The sequence below is a fragment of the Melanotaenia boesemani genome, chromosome 8 (assembly GCF_017639745.1).
Source record: "Melanotaenia boesemani isolate fMelBoe1 chromosome 8, fMelBoe1.pri, whole genome shotgun sequence".
Classification (NCBI taxonomy): Eukaryota; Metazoa; Chordata; class Actinopteri; order Atheriniformes; family Melanotaeniidae; genus Melanotaenia; species Melanotaenia boesemani.
The window spans coordinates 31,714,513-31,730,211 of NC_055689.1; the positions used below are offsets into that span (position 1 = coordinate 31,714,513).

The following is a 15,699-nucleotide window of genomic DNA, read 5'->3' on the forward strand; positions in this document are numbered from 1 at the left end:
TTTATTTTAGACTGTAACAAGGTCCTAAGGATGGAAAGTTGTAAAGTAAAGCTTTGTCACCCTGTGACATAAATCTGAGAAACTCAGGTATGTTCTTGTGTAAAAAATAATTAGTGTTGGTATACATCTAATTAAATGGCTGCCTTTAATTTGCACAGCAGCCACTGTCTATCTCTGAAATGTACTTTACTTCAGGAGGCAATAAATCCACCTGCCCTCGTGTTGTTTTGTCCCTCTTATTGACCTGACAAGGGGAAGCAAAGGAAGGAGGCTGAGAAAAAAAGGAGAGAGTGAAGAAAGGAAAGAGGAGACAAAGATACAGCAGATAGGAGGCAACAGCAAAAAACTGAGAAACCAGCTGCTACACCTGTAAAGAAACTTAAATAAAACATCCTATAGCCTCTATAACAAAATAAAGCAGACAATCATCAGGAGCACCTATAAGAAATCAAACTGGGAAAAGAATCATAACAACTACAACACCAGCAACAAATAAAGCTGCTACTTATTAAACCTGCAGGACAAGACGGTTGCTGTTTAAATTAGCACATTAGTGAATGTGAGGAATTAATATTGTTCAGTGGTGAGTGTGATCATGTAAATGTGTGAAGCTGCAAAGATCAGATGCAGACAAAGGGGCATTCCCCAAGACCTGGACAGGCTGCCTCCTTTTGCTTGGTGCACAGTCTCAGGGTGATGGAACTGGGGTGAAACCCTCCATCGATTGTGAGGAGCTGGTCTTGGTATCTGTGGCTTCCATCTCCTCCTTTGGCCAGGCTATTATACCAGCTGGATGTCTGATGACTGGAAGGAGATACGTGTTGATGGCTTGGACTTTGTTCTTCCTGTTTAGCTGATTCTTTGAGACCTGCCTTACTGTTTGTAGGACCTTGGTTGTGGCTGACTGTGTTACAGCTTCTTCATGGTTTTCATTAGCCTGTGGTATCCCAGCGTATTTGTAACTGTCCTGAACATCTGCTATGTTGCCTTCTTGTAGTTCAACGCCTTTAGTTGTGATCATCATCTTAATTTCCAAATAATATGAGTAAATTTATAAGATAATAGGTTTTGCTTTATCTCTCTTATTTATCTTTTCATGTAAGAATGGTGTGAGACATGCTGTTATAGTCTTTTTCCTTTATCTTAGTGTTGTTCAGGAAGCTAACCTGCATGCCACCTACTGAGATCAGAGTCCTCCAATCAGCAGCTCAGTCCTGGCTCTGACCTCTCCTTGTGTTTTCCCTCCACCAGCTGGACTCTGCAGTGTGTAAAGAAATGTCTGTATCGGACACTGAGGTGTCTGACGTAACGTGGACAGACAACGGTACTTTCAATCTGTCAGAGGGACACACGCCACAGACGGAGAACTCAGAGGGTGCGCTTGTTAGCTTTTTATCAAACCCAACTAGTTTAAAGTCTGATTCTGCTTCCTGTCTCGGTTACATGTGGTTTTACTTCACAGATCTTGATAAAGAAGAAGCTTTCACCAGCGACCTCCCAGAGTTTCCTTCCCTCGATAATGGCGGCACGACAAACGGAGACGACGATGATGACCTCAGTCTTGGCCTTCCCTCACCTCCATCTCAGCCCCAGCAGCCAATCAAATCAAAGCTCACACCTTCTCTTCACAAAGACCAGTCCTCCGACAACATGTTGGAGTTGGTCAACCAGATGGCAGGTGACGTCATCACCACCGCTGTCACAGCCGCCATCCAGGAGAGAATAGAAGCAGCAGTCTGCTTCATGTCTCTGAGCGAAGACCCCGAGCGGTCGAGGCTCCAAGAGTCGACCCGGCTGCTGGAGCATTTAACATTTAACTTCAAATCTAAGTGAGACTGTCGTCATCTCCAACGTGGGAAATTGTCTGCAGTCAGTTTACTTCTAAATAAATGGCTAGTCAGAAGGTCAACATAACCACGAGGAATCTTCACAGTCATTTTTACTTTGTCCTGTTTTTATCTCTGTACAGACAGTAAAAAATCTCCATTTTTATGACTTGCTGTAACTTCTTTAAAGTTAAAGGTCCTTCCAGTGGTAAGATATCTGACACACCCTCCATCTTCTTCCTCCTACTCACATCTACATTGTTCAAGTTCAAAGTTTTAATAGTGTAAAAGCTGTCAGGTGACATTCACTGCAGAAACATTGAAAATTGGGTCGCTGCTGCTGAGAAGTGAAATGGAGCAGAAAGATCAACTAAACCGAGAAACCTTCTCTTGTTCCATCTGTCTGGATCTACTGAAGGATCCGGTGACTATTCCCTGTGGACACAGCTACTGTATGAACTGTATTAAAAGCTTCTGGGATGGAGAGGATCAGAAGGGAATCTACAGCTGCCCTCAATGCAGGAAAACTTTCACACCGAGACCTGTCCTGGAGAAAAACACCATGTTAGCAGCTTTAGTGGAGCAGCTGAAGAAGACTGGACTCCAAGCTGCTCCTGCTGATCACTGCTATGCTGGACCTGAAGATGTGGCCTGTGATTTCTGCTCTGGAAGAAAACTGAAAGCCATCAAGTCCTGTTTATTCTGTCTGGCCTCTTACTGTGAGAAACACCTTCAGCCTCATTATGAATCACCTACATTCAAGAAACACAAGCTGGTGGAGCCCTCCAAGAACCTCCAGGAGAACATCTGCTCTCGTCATGATGAGGTGATGAAGATGTTCTGTCGTACTGATCAGAAGTGTATCTGTTATCTCTGCTCTGTGGATGAACATAAAGGCCACGACACAGTCTCAGCTGCAGCAGAAAGGACTGAGAGGCAGAGAGAGCTGGAGGTGAGTCGACAAGAAATCCAGCAGAGAATCCAGGTCAGAGAGAAAGATGTGAAGCTGCTTCAACAGGAGGTGGAGGCCATCAATCACTCTGCTGATAAAACAGTGGAGGACAGTGAGAATATCTTCACTGAGCTGATCCGTCTCATCCAGAAAAGAAGCTCTGATGTGAAGCAGCAGATCAGATCCCAGCAGGAAACTGAAGTGAGTGGAGTCAAAGAGCTTCAGGAGAAGCTGGAGCAAGAGGTCACTGAGCTGAAGAGGAAAGACGCTGAGCTGAAGCAGCTCTCACACACAGAGGATCACAACCAGTTTCTACACAACTACCCCTCACTGTCAGCACTCAGTGAGTCTACACACTCATCCAGCATCAATATCCGTCCTCTGAGATACTTTGAGGATGTGACAGCAGCTGTGTCAGAGCTCAGAGATAAACTACAGGACATTCTGACAGACAGATGGGCAAACATCTCACCGACAGTCACTGATGTGGATGTTTTACTGTCACAACCAGAACCAAAGAGGAGAGCTGGATTCTTAAAATATTCATGTAAAATCACACTGGATCCAAACACAGCACACACACAGCTGTTACTGTCAGAGGGAAACAGAAAGGTGACATGTATGAAGCAACATCAGTCTTATTTTAGTCATCCAGACAGATTTATTACATGCTATCAGGTTCTGAGTAGAGAGAGTCTGACTGGACGTTGTTACTGGGAGGTGGAAATGAGAGGAAACGTTTCTGTAGCAGTCGCATACAAGAATATCAGCAGAGCAGGAAATGAAAGTGGATTTGGATATAATGACAAATCTTGGTCATTATTATGTTTCCAAAACAATTATTATTTTTACTACAACAACATCAGAACCTTCATCTCAGGTCCTTGGTCCTCCAGAGTAGGAGTGTATCTGGATCACAGAGCAGGTATTCTGTCCTTCTACAGCGTCTCTGAAACCAGGACTCTCCTCCACAGAGTCCAGACCACATTCACTCAGCCGCTCTATGTTGGAATTTATTTTTTGTTTACTGGATCCAGTGCTGAGTTGTGTGAAGTAAAGTAAAGTTATTTTCTTTGCGTGTTGCTGAGACTTCATTGTTGTGATGTCTCTGCTCTGCTGTTCTGTTGTTTATTTGACTTTTTTTTATTTGCTTGTTTTTCCTGTTTGTTTCTTTTTGGAGGAAATCACTGCTAATGATGATTTTTATTTCCATCAACATGAAAATCTGAACTTTTCTGTTCTCTAAATATGTGTTGAATATTTGTATTGATGTATTTGTATGTTGTTGTTTCTCTTCCACTTCATGGAGCCAAACAGAGAAACCAGCAGACCTTCCTTCATCACACATTATTTTACTCTCAACACTTTGGAAATGTAAAAATCATTTTCTACTTGAAATTACTTTTAGTTGTTCTAGAGAACAAATTTAGTTTTTCTAAACCAACAAACAAACAAGGTTTCTAATGATGATGTCAGTCTCTGTCATTTTGACTTCCTTCAATAAAACAGTTTCATTACAGAGAAATGAGTCAAGTTTTCTTTGAATGTCTACAACTCAGATTTTTCTTTCCTTCGTCTCTCACTCACACAGATTTGATCCACCTGCTGAAAATGATCAGTTCATTGACTTCTGTTGTTCTGACATTTCTTCTTTAACATAGAAACATTTTCTTCTGCTCCAGCACACAGTGATAAAAACAATACAAGACAAACAGCAGGGACACCACAAACTAACATGGTTTAACATGATGAGTGAACCCTGTTCAGCAGGTATTATGGTTTAGATGCAGCTTTAAAGCCTCCTGACAGTGTGTTGTGTTCCAGCTTTGTAGGTGGAAGTGATCATTTCACATCAACAAGTCATATTGATGTTGCAGAGGCAGTTGATTGTCTCGTTTTTCATCTTTAATCTGCCTTGTTGGGGAGGAAATTGTGTACTTTTGGCTCTTTTTTTGATCCTGTGTGTTTATGTAAAAACAGGTGGCGACAGTCACAACATCAGCATGGATCATTCTGTATGCAGTGTGGTGGGTCTGATTAGTTTCTCTTCTCACTTTGTAGATTCACCTGTTGCTGCTTTTCTCCTTTAGATGTTTTTTATGTGTTAAATGATTTCCTCTTTCACCGACCCATGATGTCATATTTCTGTCAGGATGGTCACTCAGTGAGAGTGCTATTAAAATCAGTACATGAATAAAGATGACACCATTCTTTGTTGGCTGTGAGGATATCAACACGACACACCACTATACATGAAGCTGTCTTTATGATGCCAGAAGTCAAAACCATTCAAGGTCAAATATGCAGCAGAGAAACTTCCAGACCACTTGTCCTGGTCAGCACATGCTCCATCATACTGCTACCAGGTCTCTGAGAAGCTTCAGGAACACATTCTGTATTTACTGCTCTGAAAATAATGACATTACAGCTTTGTACATGTATTTAATAAAATAACACGTAAGGACTAAATAAATGTCATTGTGTTGCTTTAAAGTCTCCAAAGCTTTGAACTGAGTTAATCGTGTTAAATTCCTCAAACTACAAGAGGGACCGAAGTCTTTTTGCAGCACTGATATCAAACCATGGAGGCCACATGGTGGTAGCAGAATACCTGCAGCCTCCATGCTGACCAGTGTGGTAGAAAAATGAGTTACCAAGAATCTGGATGAGTGAAGTTTAACAAAGTTTATCACAGAAAAGAAAAATAAAGACTTGTACGAGGGCATTCCATCTGACCCACACGTGGTCGCAGGAGGATCTGAAGATCAAAAACAAAGGAAAGCTGTTTTCTACCTCGTGTTGTCATGGTGACCTGAATGACCGGATAAGCACCTGTGTACATGGTGATAATATTCTCCATCTGTAAGAGTTTATCCCAAAATATTATTACTGTCAATTTCATGTTTGATTTGGAAATGCACACACAGTTATTTTGGAAAAATAAAGATTTAGTATTAATGTATTCTCCTGTAGACAGAGCCACGTCATCAGACCTGCTTATCAGGAAAATAAAGGTGTATTACGGTTAGCATCAGAGTTAGCAGCATTATGAAACGCAGCAACCAACTCTGTGTGGAACAATTAGAACAGTGTCCTGGAGAAGAACCTGCTGGAAGGACAAGTTAAAGTAAACATAAGTCATCTGTGTCATCAGGTCAGAGCCAGAAAACTTTGTCAAAGTCACGTCACTTGTTCTACACAGTAAAGCCTAAATCAGAGCAGGTAGGTTTTCCTGCATTTATGAGGATCCTAAAAGTTCAATGTGGCATCGTTTGTAAAGAATTAATTCTTTTGGAGATTTCTCATCAATGATTTGAAGATGATATGGACTGAAAACCAATTTGAATTTCAATTAATAATGTGTCCATCATCAGCCACATTTGCTCGAGCAACTTTTTCTCTTTTATTCTTTTACAATTTTTTTTTTAATTTTATTTAGCATGAGACTCAGTATAAAATATCAATGGCGATCAGATCATTATGAAATAGGTTTTACTTTCCCCTGGTACCTCTCTGTATTAATTATTATAGTGCACTTTCCTGTGGTATTGCAGAGATAACAATCAAAATATAATTTTATCTACATCATGTGTTTGTTGTATTAGTATCTAAGGTTTTCTTTCTTTTACTTAATTTCCATAAAATTACATCTGCTGACAGTTAAAAGAGAAGCCCTTTAATTTGCCTTAATTTATCAGCATTTTCTCTATGTGTTAGGGATTCATCTTTTTCTAAGCTATTTATTTATTAATTAAGCCGCTTTTGGGCGGTTCCCACTGTGGGCATCTTCGCAGTGTCACATTCCCGGAAAATCCAAAAATAGGCAAAGAGGTGGAGCTGAGAGGGGGATTGTGAAGGTGGGGGTGGATGATTGACAACTGTCAAACTCTGAGCTGCCTGTAGCTAAAAGCCAACCGAGCTAACCCGGAGCTAACGGTAGCTAACCAGCTGACAGAGGTAGACGGGCTAAAGCTAAGGCACGCTGTTAGCCGTGGTTGTGCTGCACTCTCCCTTCTTGCCTGGATATTGGATACCTGTTAATCAAAAGGACACGCCCCTAATTTTGCCAAATTTCAAAATTAAATAACATCCAAACGAATGAGTTAGAAAAAAATTCACCCCCTTCACAGTTGTCATGAAGGAAAACTTGACCTATTAATCCTAAAATGTTTTTTGTACCAGGCTTTAAACTTGTTTATTTCTGCTGTGAAGTTGGCCTTTTTAAAATGGGAGTCTATGTAGATTTGCTCTGTTTTGGAGCCAGCCCCTAGTGGATGAGGGGTGAACTGCAATTTTTTGCACTTCCACATAGGCTTCACATTTTACCGCCGGAGGTTGCTGCTTGGTTGAAATATAGATCAGGCCTTCAGTTTGTATCCTAAAAGCTAAAAACATGCATTTTCTTTTTTTTATATTTGTCTTGCATGTTTGAGACTGTGATCCCAAAGAGCCATATTATCCATTTATCAGTGAGCCATGATAACAGATCAATACCAAAGAAAACAATTCCAACATATTTGGATGTGACTGCAAATAACCACTTCATATTTTCCAAGACGCTTATACAACAAAATCACCTCATATAATTATGCATCCATCTTGGCACTGGGTGAATTAACTCTATGCACTAACAATTTTATGCAGCTAACTTTAGCCACACCTACGAAGCCATGATGCACCCTTAAATTGCAGTTACAGCAACACGTATTATTAACTTATTTTTGTTTTTTCTTTCTTTGAGGAATGTGTGTATGTGTTGTTACTGAGTGAATTGTAGTGTTTGACTTAATATCTACTTATAAAGTATACGGTATCAGACAAACAGTTCTTGGCAACCTTCAAATCTACACTACCGAATAATGCATCCACCTCTGTCGCGGATTCCAGCATCTTCAAAATAAAGATTGGAACTCTTGTTTAATCTTTACTGAATTAAACATTCTCCTTACAAACAGGACATTTTTTCCTCCTAGAAAAGTGGGGGTCTGACTGGTAAAAGCCTAGGACTCAGATTTATGACTTCCAGTTCCACAGGTCAACAAAGGTCAACTCTGTAAACCTATTTTTATATCAGCCTTTGACACATGATAGTGTTGTCAGTTGAGAGACTTGTGATATTTATCATTTATGAGCGTACTTTGTTTTTATTCTATTTCTCCTTTTATCTCTGTCCAGCACTTTGATTAACTAAAAATGTGATTGACTGAAATGCTAGCCATGGGGAGGCACATGAACCATACAAAACTTATAACTAGCACGTCCACCTTTATTGTTTTCTCTTGTTAATCCATTTGACCAACCAAAACATGTGATAATGATAATAATAATAATAATAATAATAATAAAAATCTGCATCATTTGAGTGGAAGAGTTTAGTGTGTTTTTAACGAGTAATGGGCTAATTATATGTAATTGACTGAAATGCTGCCAAAACACTGTGAACCGAAAAAATTTACACTTTCTAAATGAGCTAAAGAAGTGAATAAAGAATGTGTTACTCAGTGGGGTAGCTTTAAATATTACTAAAGGCTCTAAAATAATGTATTGCCATAAAACCATCAACAATTAAAACTACATCGATTCAAAATATGAAACGTCTCAAGAATGAATACAGATTACAGATGGGCATGCAAATGTCAGCAGACATGTTGTTTTCGGCATAACACCAGCAGCAAAACAGCTGCGGCCAAGGACGACGTCACGTCTACTGTTGGTATGAGCAGGTAGCTATTAAAATGTGATTGGCTGCCGGTAAGTCCATCGTTAAACTGTTTTTCTGTTATAAAATAAATAACTAAAATAAAAAGAGAAAGAAAGAAAGAAAGAAAGAGTTTGAGTTTTCAAAAACACTTTTAATAAAATGACCACAACAAAACCAACAGAGCAAAAGAAAAAAGAAAAAAACAACAACAAAAAACAAAACTCATAAGTCAAAATACAAATCATTAATAAAATAAAATTAAACCCTTTACACCTAACAGTACTGCAAAACTACAGAACCAGAACCAACAACTCTCAGAAATGTAAAATCAAGCAGCCCTCTCTGACCAAACACAGCACATCCTGCACCCCCCAGATTCCTACAAATGCATCAGTCCTTTCAGTAAGTCTGTAAAACTCAAACTCCAGCCTGAGTCGAGCTGCCAGCATTCCTGTCAACATCATCACCACGTCCACTGTCCCCACACCCCTCACATGGTTCTACCTGGTTTTCCAGACAGCTAGCTTTGCCTGACATGAAGGGAAATTAACAAGTGTGTGTACATCTTTGTTCCTCGCAGAAAAGTGTGGACCATAAATAAACAAACAAAAAGACAACTGTACTCCTAGTCCCTGAAACCAAGTCCCCAAGAGCCTAAAGAGCCCAGCCAGTCAACCACACTGAGTAAACACATGATGGACCATCTCAGGCTGCAAACAGAAAGGACAACCCTCCCCTGTGTCAGGATTGTGGTGCTCCAGATACCTGTTTGTAGCTATGACCCCATGTATAATCCTCCACTGGAGGTCTCCCATCCGTTTATCGATGGGGGCTTCTTTAAATATTCACGTGAAATCACACTGGATCCAAACACAGCACACACACTGCTCTTACTGTCAGAGGGAAACAGAAAGGTGACATTTATGGATCAACATCAGTCTTATTCTAGTCATCCAGACAGATTCACTGAATACTGTCAGGTTCTGAGTAGAGAGAGTCTGACTGGACGTTGTTACTGGGAGGTGGACATGAGAGGAGGAAGAGTTTCTGTAGCAGTTGCATACAAGAATATCAGCAGAGCAGGAAATGAAAGTGGATTTGGAAGTAGTGACAAATCTTGGTCATTATATTGTTACCAAAACAGTTCTAGGTTTTACTACAACAACATCAGAACCTCCATCTCAGGTCCTCGGTCCTCCAGAGTAGGAGTGTACCTGGATCACGGAGCAGGTATTCTGTCCTTCTACAGCGTCTCTGAAACCAGGACTCTCCTCCACAGAGTCCAGACCACATTCACTCAGCCGCTCTATGCTGGAATTGGGTTTGGAGGCCTATTTTCATTCCTTCTTGGAACAAGTGCAGAGATCTGTGAACTGAAACAAACAGAATCATCTTAAATGATTTAGTCTTTTTCTCTTCTTTGCGTTTTTGATTTCCTTAACTAAAATGTGATAGCTATTACTATGAGAATGTTTATTTTATGTTTATTTTCAATTGTCATGTTGATTTATATGCTTATGAATCTGTGTTAGCTGCATGGTGGTTAGCCTTGCAGCCTCACAGCAACAATGTTGGTGCAGTTTATGTATTCTTCCTGTGCATGTGTGGGTTCTCTTTGGGTATTCCGGCTTCCTTCCACCGTCCAAAGACATGCATGTTAGGGTTAACTGGTTACTCTAAATTCTCACTAGGAGTGTGTGTAAGTGGCTGTTTCATCTCTGTATCCTGCCTCTTGCCTGATAACTGCTGCAAGAGTCTCCAGCTTCCCTGCAACCCCAGAATAAGCGGCATATTAATGAATAAATGAATGGGTTATGTAAAAATCATTTTCTACTTGCAATTACTTTTAGTTGTTCTAGAGATCAGATGTTGTTTTTCTAAACCAACGAACAAACAAGGTTTCTAATGATGATGTTCAGAAAGGCTCATTTCCAGGATCAGAATAAATGAGATCATTCATCATGTTTAATGTCAGAACAAAGTCCAATAAACTCTGAAAGAATGAACAAAATGTTTTTTTATTGGCTGGTTTGTTCTGTTTGTTTCTTTTTGGAGGAAATCACTGCTAATGAGGATTTTTATTTCCATCAATATGAAAATCTGAACTTCTCTGTTCTCTAAATATGTGTTGAATATTTGTATTGATGTATTTGTATGTTGTTGTTTCTCTTCCACTTCATGGAGCCAAACAGAGAAACCAGCAGACCTTCCTTCATCACACATTATTTTACTCTCAACACTTTGGAAATGTAAAAATCATTTTCTACTTGCAATTACTTTTAGTTGTTCTAGAGATCAGATGTTGTTGTTTTTCTAAACCAACAAACAAACAAGGTTTCTAATGATGATGTTCAGAAAGGCTCATTTCCAGGATCAGAATAAATGAGATCATTCATCATGTTTAATGTCAGAACAAAATCAATTTTTACAAACAAATAAACTTTGAAAGAATAAACAAAGTATTTTCTTTTGTCTTCATTTTAGTGTTTCTGTAAAATCTGGTGGAGAAAATGTCAAACTAATATGAGGGAATAACTGAGGCAGTTTTCCTGGAACAGCAGAAAGTAATAAATAAAACATTTTTTCTTCTAGATTTATTTCCTTTATTCTACATCTAACATGAAGAAGTCAGAGTGTTTGGAAACTTAAATCTCACATCTACAAGTTCTACTTCCAGCCTGAAAGCTGATGTGAACACTGTTTGGAAGCTGGAAAGTCTTCTCTCCCATCTTTCCCAGGTTCCCTGAATGCAGCATCAGTGTTGCAGGTTGTGACTCCTGTGAACAAACTGACACAGTGTGATATTACAGATATTTCAGTCTCTCTTTACTGATGTTGCTGAAGCTGCCAAAGGCTCAGTGAAGTTTTTCCTCGTCTTCCTGCAGGTTCACAACTGGAATGTGAAAACTGATGCACACCACAAGAGGGAGCCTTCATCCTGCTAACAGGGATGAAGAGGAGGGTAAAGCTCCTCAACTCACTTTGTCCACATGTTTTACATTCTGACAGGGTTTCTCTTTATTTACTTAGTTTTTATTTGATTAATTACAACAAACGTCTGCTGTTATCTAGTTGTTGGTGTGTGACATGGTACCATAGACCAAACCGGTTTTTGGTACAGGACTGGAGACCAAAGCTGGGAACCGTGGTATTTCAGCCTCCGGGTTCTCCAGGACAGTTTCAGTGCCGGGAATGTTCATAACAAAGGTTGGTGAACTTCAGAACCAGTCAGAAGAACACAGCCGCTCTGTGCTTTGGTTTAGTGGTTACAACGGAGCCGCTGCAGAGTTCTGGAAGCTGAGAAGATCAGATTTAATGACAGAATTAAAACCCCAGAAGCACCCCCCACAGGAGTCCCTCGGGACATGGTTGAACACCTTCTCCAAGTCCACAAAGCACATGTAGACTGGTTGAGCGAACTCCAATGCTTCCTCTAAGACCCTGCAGATGGTGTAGAGCTGGTCCAGTATTCCCTCCACTGGCCCACAATGTCCCGAGTCGAGGTCAGCAGCTCCCCTTCCCTACTGTACACATTGCTGATGGAGCACTACTTCCCCCTCCTGAGCCACTGGATGGTGGACCAGAATTTCCTCAAAGCTATTCAGAAGTCATTCTCTATGGCCTCTCCTAACTCCTCACATGCCTGAGTTTTGAAGCACAGAGGACTGCATCATCCACCCCCATGTTCTCCAGATAGACAAATTGTAGAGGGTCTAGTGCCCACTCTACTTGGGGTTTGAACCGTTGGAGAAGTAGTCTCTCCAAAGTCCTTATTATAACAGATGTGAGGGCCACTGGTCTGTAAACTTTTAGCCCTGCAATGTCATAACTCAGGTGATTGGACTCAGTAAAACTCAGAATCCCAGGGATAGGTATAATAGACGTAGAGCTTCTTTACAGAAGTCAACTGGTGAAGTGGGGAGGTTATGACACTGTAATTCTTAATAAATTTGCAGTAGAAGTTTGCGAACCCCAGAAACCTCTGGAGTTGCTTACGGTTGACAGGTGTTGGCCACTCATGCACAGCGGAGACCTTGGAGGGATCCATTTCTACACCTCCCGCCAAGATTATACTTCCCAGGAATGAAACGGATGAGCAGTGAAACTCACACTTCTCAGCTTTGACGAACAGATGATGCTGCAGGAGACGCTGCAAGACAGTACGTACGTGGAATGTGTGTTCTTCGGAGTTGCGGGAGAAGATGAGGATGTCATCTAAGTAGACAAAAACAAATTTGTTCAACATATCACGTAGGACATCATTGACCAGGGCCTGGAATACAGCGGGAGCGTTGGTTAGCCTGAAGGGCATTACCAAATACTCGTAGTGCCCGTTAGGTGTGTTGAAAGCTGTCTTCCACTCATCTCCTTCGCGGATGCGAACCAGGTGATAGGCGTTGCATAGATCCAGTTTGGTGAATATGGTTGCCTGCTGTAAGAGATCTAAAGCAGTAGAAATGAGAGGTAGTGGATAATGGTTCTTTATAGGGATGTCATTAAGCCCCCGATAAGCAACACACGGCCGAAGCGAGCCGTCCTTCTTTTCCACAAAGAAGAATCCCGCCCCAGCTGGAGAGGAGGATGGACGGCTAAGTGAGGGATTCTGAAATGTACTGTTCCATAGCTTTCTTCTCGGGGGCAGACAGGGAAAACAGACGGCCTCTGGGAGGTGTGGTGCCAGGCAGGAGCTCAATGGCACAATCATAGGGACGGTGTGGTGGTAAGGAGGTGGCTCTGCTCTTGCTAAATACTTCCTTTAGGTCGTGATATTGGTCTGGTACCTGCGAGAGACAGGGGTAACTGGCCTCTGTGGTTTCTGCTGATGTGTTGACTGAAGGGGGAAAAGAACAGAGACAAGTGGTTAAACAGTTAGTGCCCCAATTAATTATTCTGCCATCCCGCCAGTCGATCTGAGGATTATGTAGCTGCAGCCAGGTGATGCCGAATATGACCGAGACCTGTGGTGAGTCAATGACCAGGAATCGGACGCTCTCGTGATGACAATTGTCAATAACCACCGGCACAGGTTCTGTTCTTTAAGTCACTCTGTGTAAAAGATGGTCATCTAAGGCCCGGACCTGTACTGGTTCAGGCAGGGGGAAGAAGTGGAGGCCCAGCTGTTCAGCCAGGTTCTCATCCATGAACTCTGAATCGGAACCTGAGTCGATAAATACGAATAGTTCATATTCTTGACCTGTTGCAGTGATCTGTATGTGGAAAACGGGACGGGAGACAGATGAATCTAAAAGAGTTCGGCTTAGCAGGGTCCTCCCGACCCCTGCTGAGCCATTCCTTTTACTGGACAGGAACGGACTACATGGCCTAACTGGCCGCAGTATAAACAAAGTCTATTGGTAATTCTCCGATCTCTCTCTGCTTGGGATAACTTAAATCGACCGATTTGCATGGGTTCAGGGTCTGGTGAAGAAGCGGAGGCGGATCTCTCCGAGGTGGAGAGTGGAGCAGGTCCGAGGAGAGCACGATGATTGTTCAGGCTCTGGATCGTCGTTCCTCTTTCTCTCCTTCTTTCCCGGAGCCGCTGGTCGATGTGGACTGAGATGTCTATGAGGGCGTTGAGATCCTTTGGCGGATCTCTGGTGGCGAGCTCGTCCTTAATCTGGCTGGATAGACCATTTTAAAACGCATCAAAATGAGCTGAAGCGTTCCAGGAGCAATCTGCCGGCATGGTACGGAAATCGATGGCGTAATCTGTTACAGCTTGGTTAGCCTGGCAGATGGAGAACAGATTCCTAGATGCCTCTCATTCGGGGCGAATTGGGTCAAAAACCCGGCGCAGCTCCTGAAAGACCTGATGACAGGCGAATTTCTTTCCCATTCAGCGGTTCCCCATAACTTGGCCCTTCCTGATAACAGGGATAAATCAAAAGCCACCTTGGCTCTCTCAGTGAGGAATGATTATGGTTGCAGTTCAAAGTGCAGAGAACACTGCGTCAGAAAAGCCCGGCACTGATCTGGGTCTCCATCGTATCTTTCCGGGGGCGCCATGCGAGGCTCGAAGGCCATGGTAACTGTCGGGGAAATCACAGGCGAGTGGGTTTCCGTGGAGTCAGACGCTGTCAGCATGAAGATCCCTTTAGCCAGAGTTTTTACCTGCACGATGAGTTTGTTCAAATCTGCTTCCTGTTGACAGATAGCACTTTCTACCCTAATACGCCAATCCCTGGGTTCTGATGAGTCCATTGTTAGGCCAGATCGTTCTGTCATTACTCAGGTGATTGGACTCAGCAAAATTCAGAATCCCAGCTATTGGTATAAGGTCTTTTATTGTACACAGCGAATGAAATGAATGTACAATCCGGTCTCTCTTCTGTCAGATGTCAGCTGATGTGATTCCAGCGTATGACTGAATGAGGACTCCGGAGACTGGGTAGGGGAAGCCAAGAGGGAGACCGCTGGGGTGTGGGAGAGAACTGCTGAACAAAGAAGATGTTAGTGGAGGAGTCACAGACTGTGGGCTGGGGTACCGTGTATGGTCGACAGCAGTGGGGGTTCCCGTAGATCTCCGATGGGGGAGGAAAGGTTAAGTCCGTAATCCAATATCCAATCCTGTTAACAAATCCAGAGGTCAGAGAGCCAGGCGATCCAAACCCAATGACAGCAGACTACCAGACAGGGAGCAGGCAGAGACGAGAATCCAGGTAGGGATGTTATGCTCGAGCCGTCTGCTCGATCACTTGTCGAGCATGTGACACGGAAGTGTTGCGAGCATTGTTTCTGAGCATTGATTCAGCATGCCAAAAGTCACGTGATAGACCAAACGAGGCCTCGTTACGTCATCAGCGCGTATCGAGCAGCAAACGGGATCTTTGAAGGGACCGGGCTTGTCAATCTCTCAGATGCCAAACGCTGATGAGATTGCGGGTTTTTGAGAGGAGATTCTGTAGCGATTGTGCGACATTACATTTTGAAAACAAATTTAGGAAAAGCATCACATCAGCATGAGCTTATATTGAATCACATTTAGCTTTTAGAGATTTGGGGAAACAAACGTCTGCGCGAGACGCCGTTGCCAGAGTAACTGCTGAAGGAGCTCGGAGTATGAGAGAAGGATGGAGCAGGCGGTGCCTTCAACATCACAGGTATGCTTAATTCCCCTTTCTTTATATAGATGTTTTTTAAATAGCCTTGCAAAGAGCAGACTTTAAAATTAATCATAAACTTCAACCAGAAGCATCAGAGGAAACGTCTCAGTCTACAGC

At 42.2% G+C, this 15,699-nt stretch overlaps 2 protein-coding genes across 2 annotated transcripts; both read left to right on the forward strand.

Moving 5' to 3' along the window:
* Positions 1–30: 30 nt before the first annotated feature.
* Positions 31–1,833, forward strand: LOC121644991 (reticulophagy regulator 1-like). The gene is made up of 3 exons (XM_041993266.1): positions 31–45; positions 1,252–1,375; positions 1,463–1,833. Exons 1-3 carry the CDS (start codon positions 31–33, stop codon positions 1,831–1,833), a joined length of 510 nt encoding a protein of 169 aa, XP_041849200.1.
* Positions 1,834–2,178: 345 nt separating this feature from the next.
* On the forward strand, positions 2,179–10,457 carry LOC121644010 (tripartite motif-containing protein 16-like). Its single transcript, XM_041991701.1, has 2 exons — positions 2,179–3,390; positions 9,394–10,457. The coding sequence occupies exons 1-2, from the start codon at positions 2,179–2,181 to the stop codon at positions 9,874–9,876; spliced, it is 1,695 nt and encodes a 564-aa protein (XP_041847635.1). The 3' UTR covers positions 9,877–10,457.
* The last annotated feature ends 5,242 nt before the right edge of the window (positions 10,458–15,699 follow it).

What these genes read in the sequence shown, in the direction of transcription:
- LOC121644991 (XM_041993266.1), top strand. An exon ending in ACAGACGGAGAACTCAGAGG is followed by an intron (nt 1,376 to 1,462) that starts GTGCGCTTGTTA and finishes TTTACTTCACAG; the next exon opens with ATCTTGATAAAGAAGAAGCT.
- LOC121644010 (XM_041991701.1), top strand. Translation starts at nt 2,179, where the DNA reads ATGGAGCAGAAAGATCAACTAAACCGAGAAACCTTCTCTTGTTCCATC. An exon ending in TGTCAGAGGGAAACAGAAAG is followed by an intron (nt 3,391 to 9,393) that starts GTGACATGTATG and finishes GGAAACAGAAAG; the next exon opens with GTGACATTTATGGATCAACA.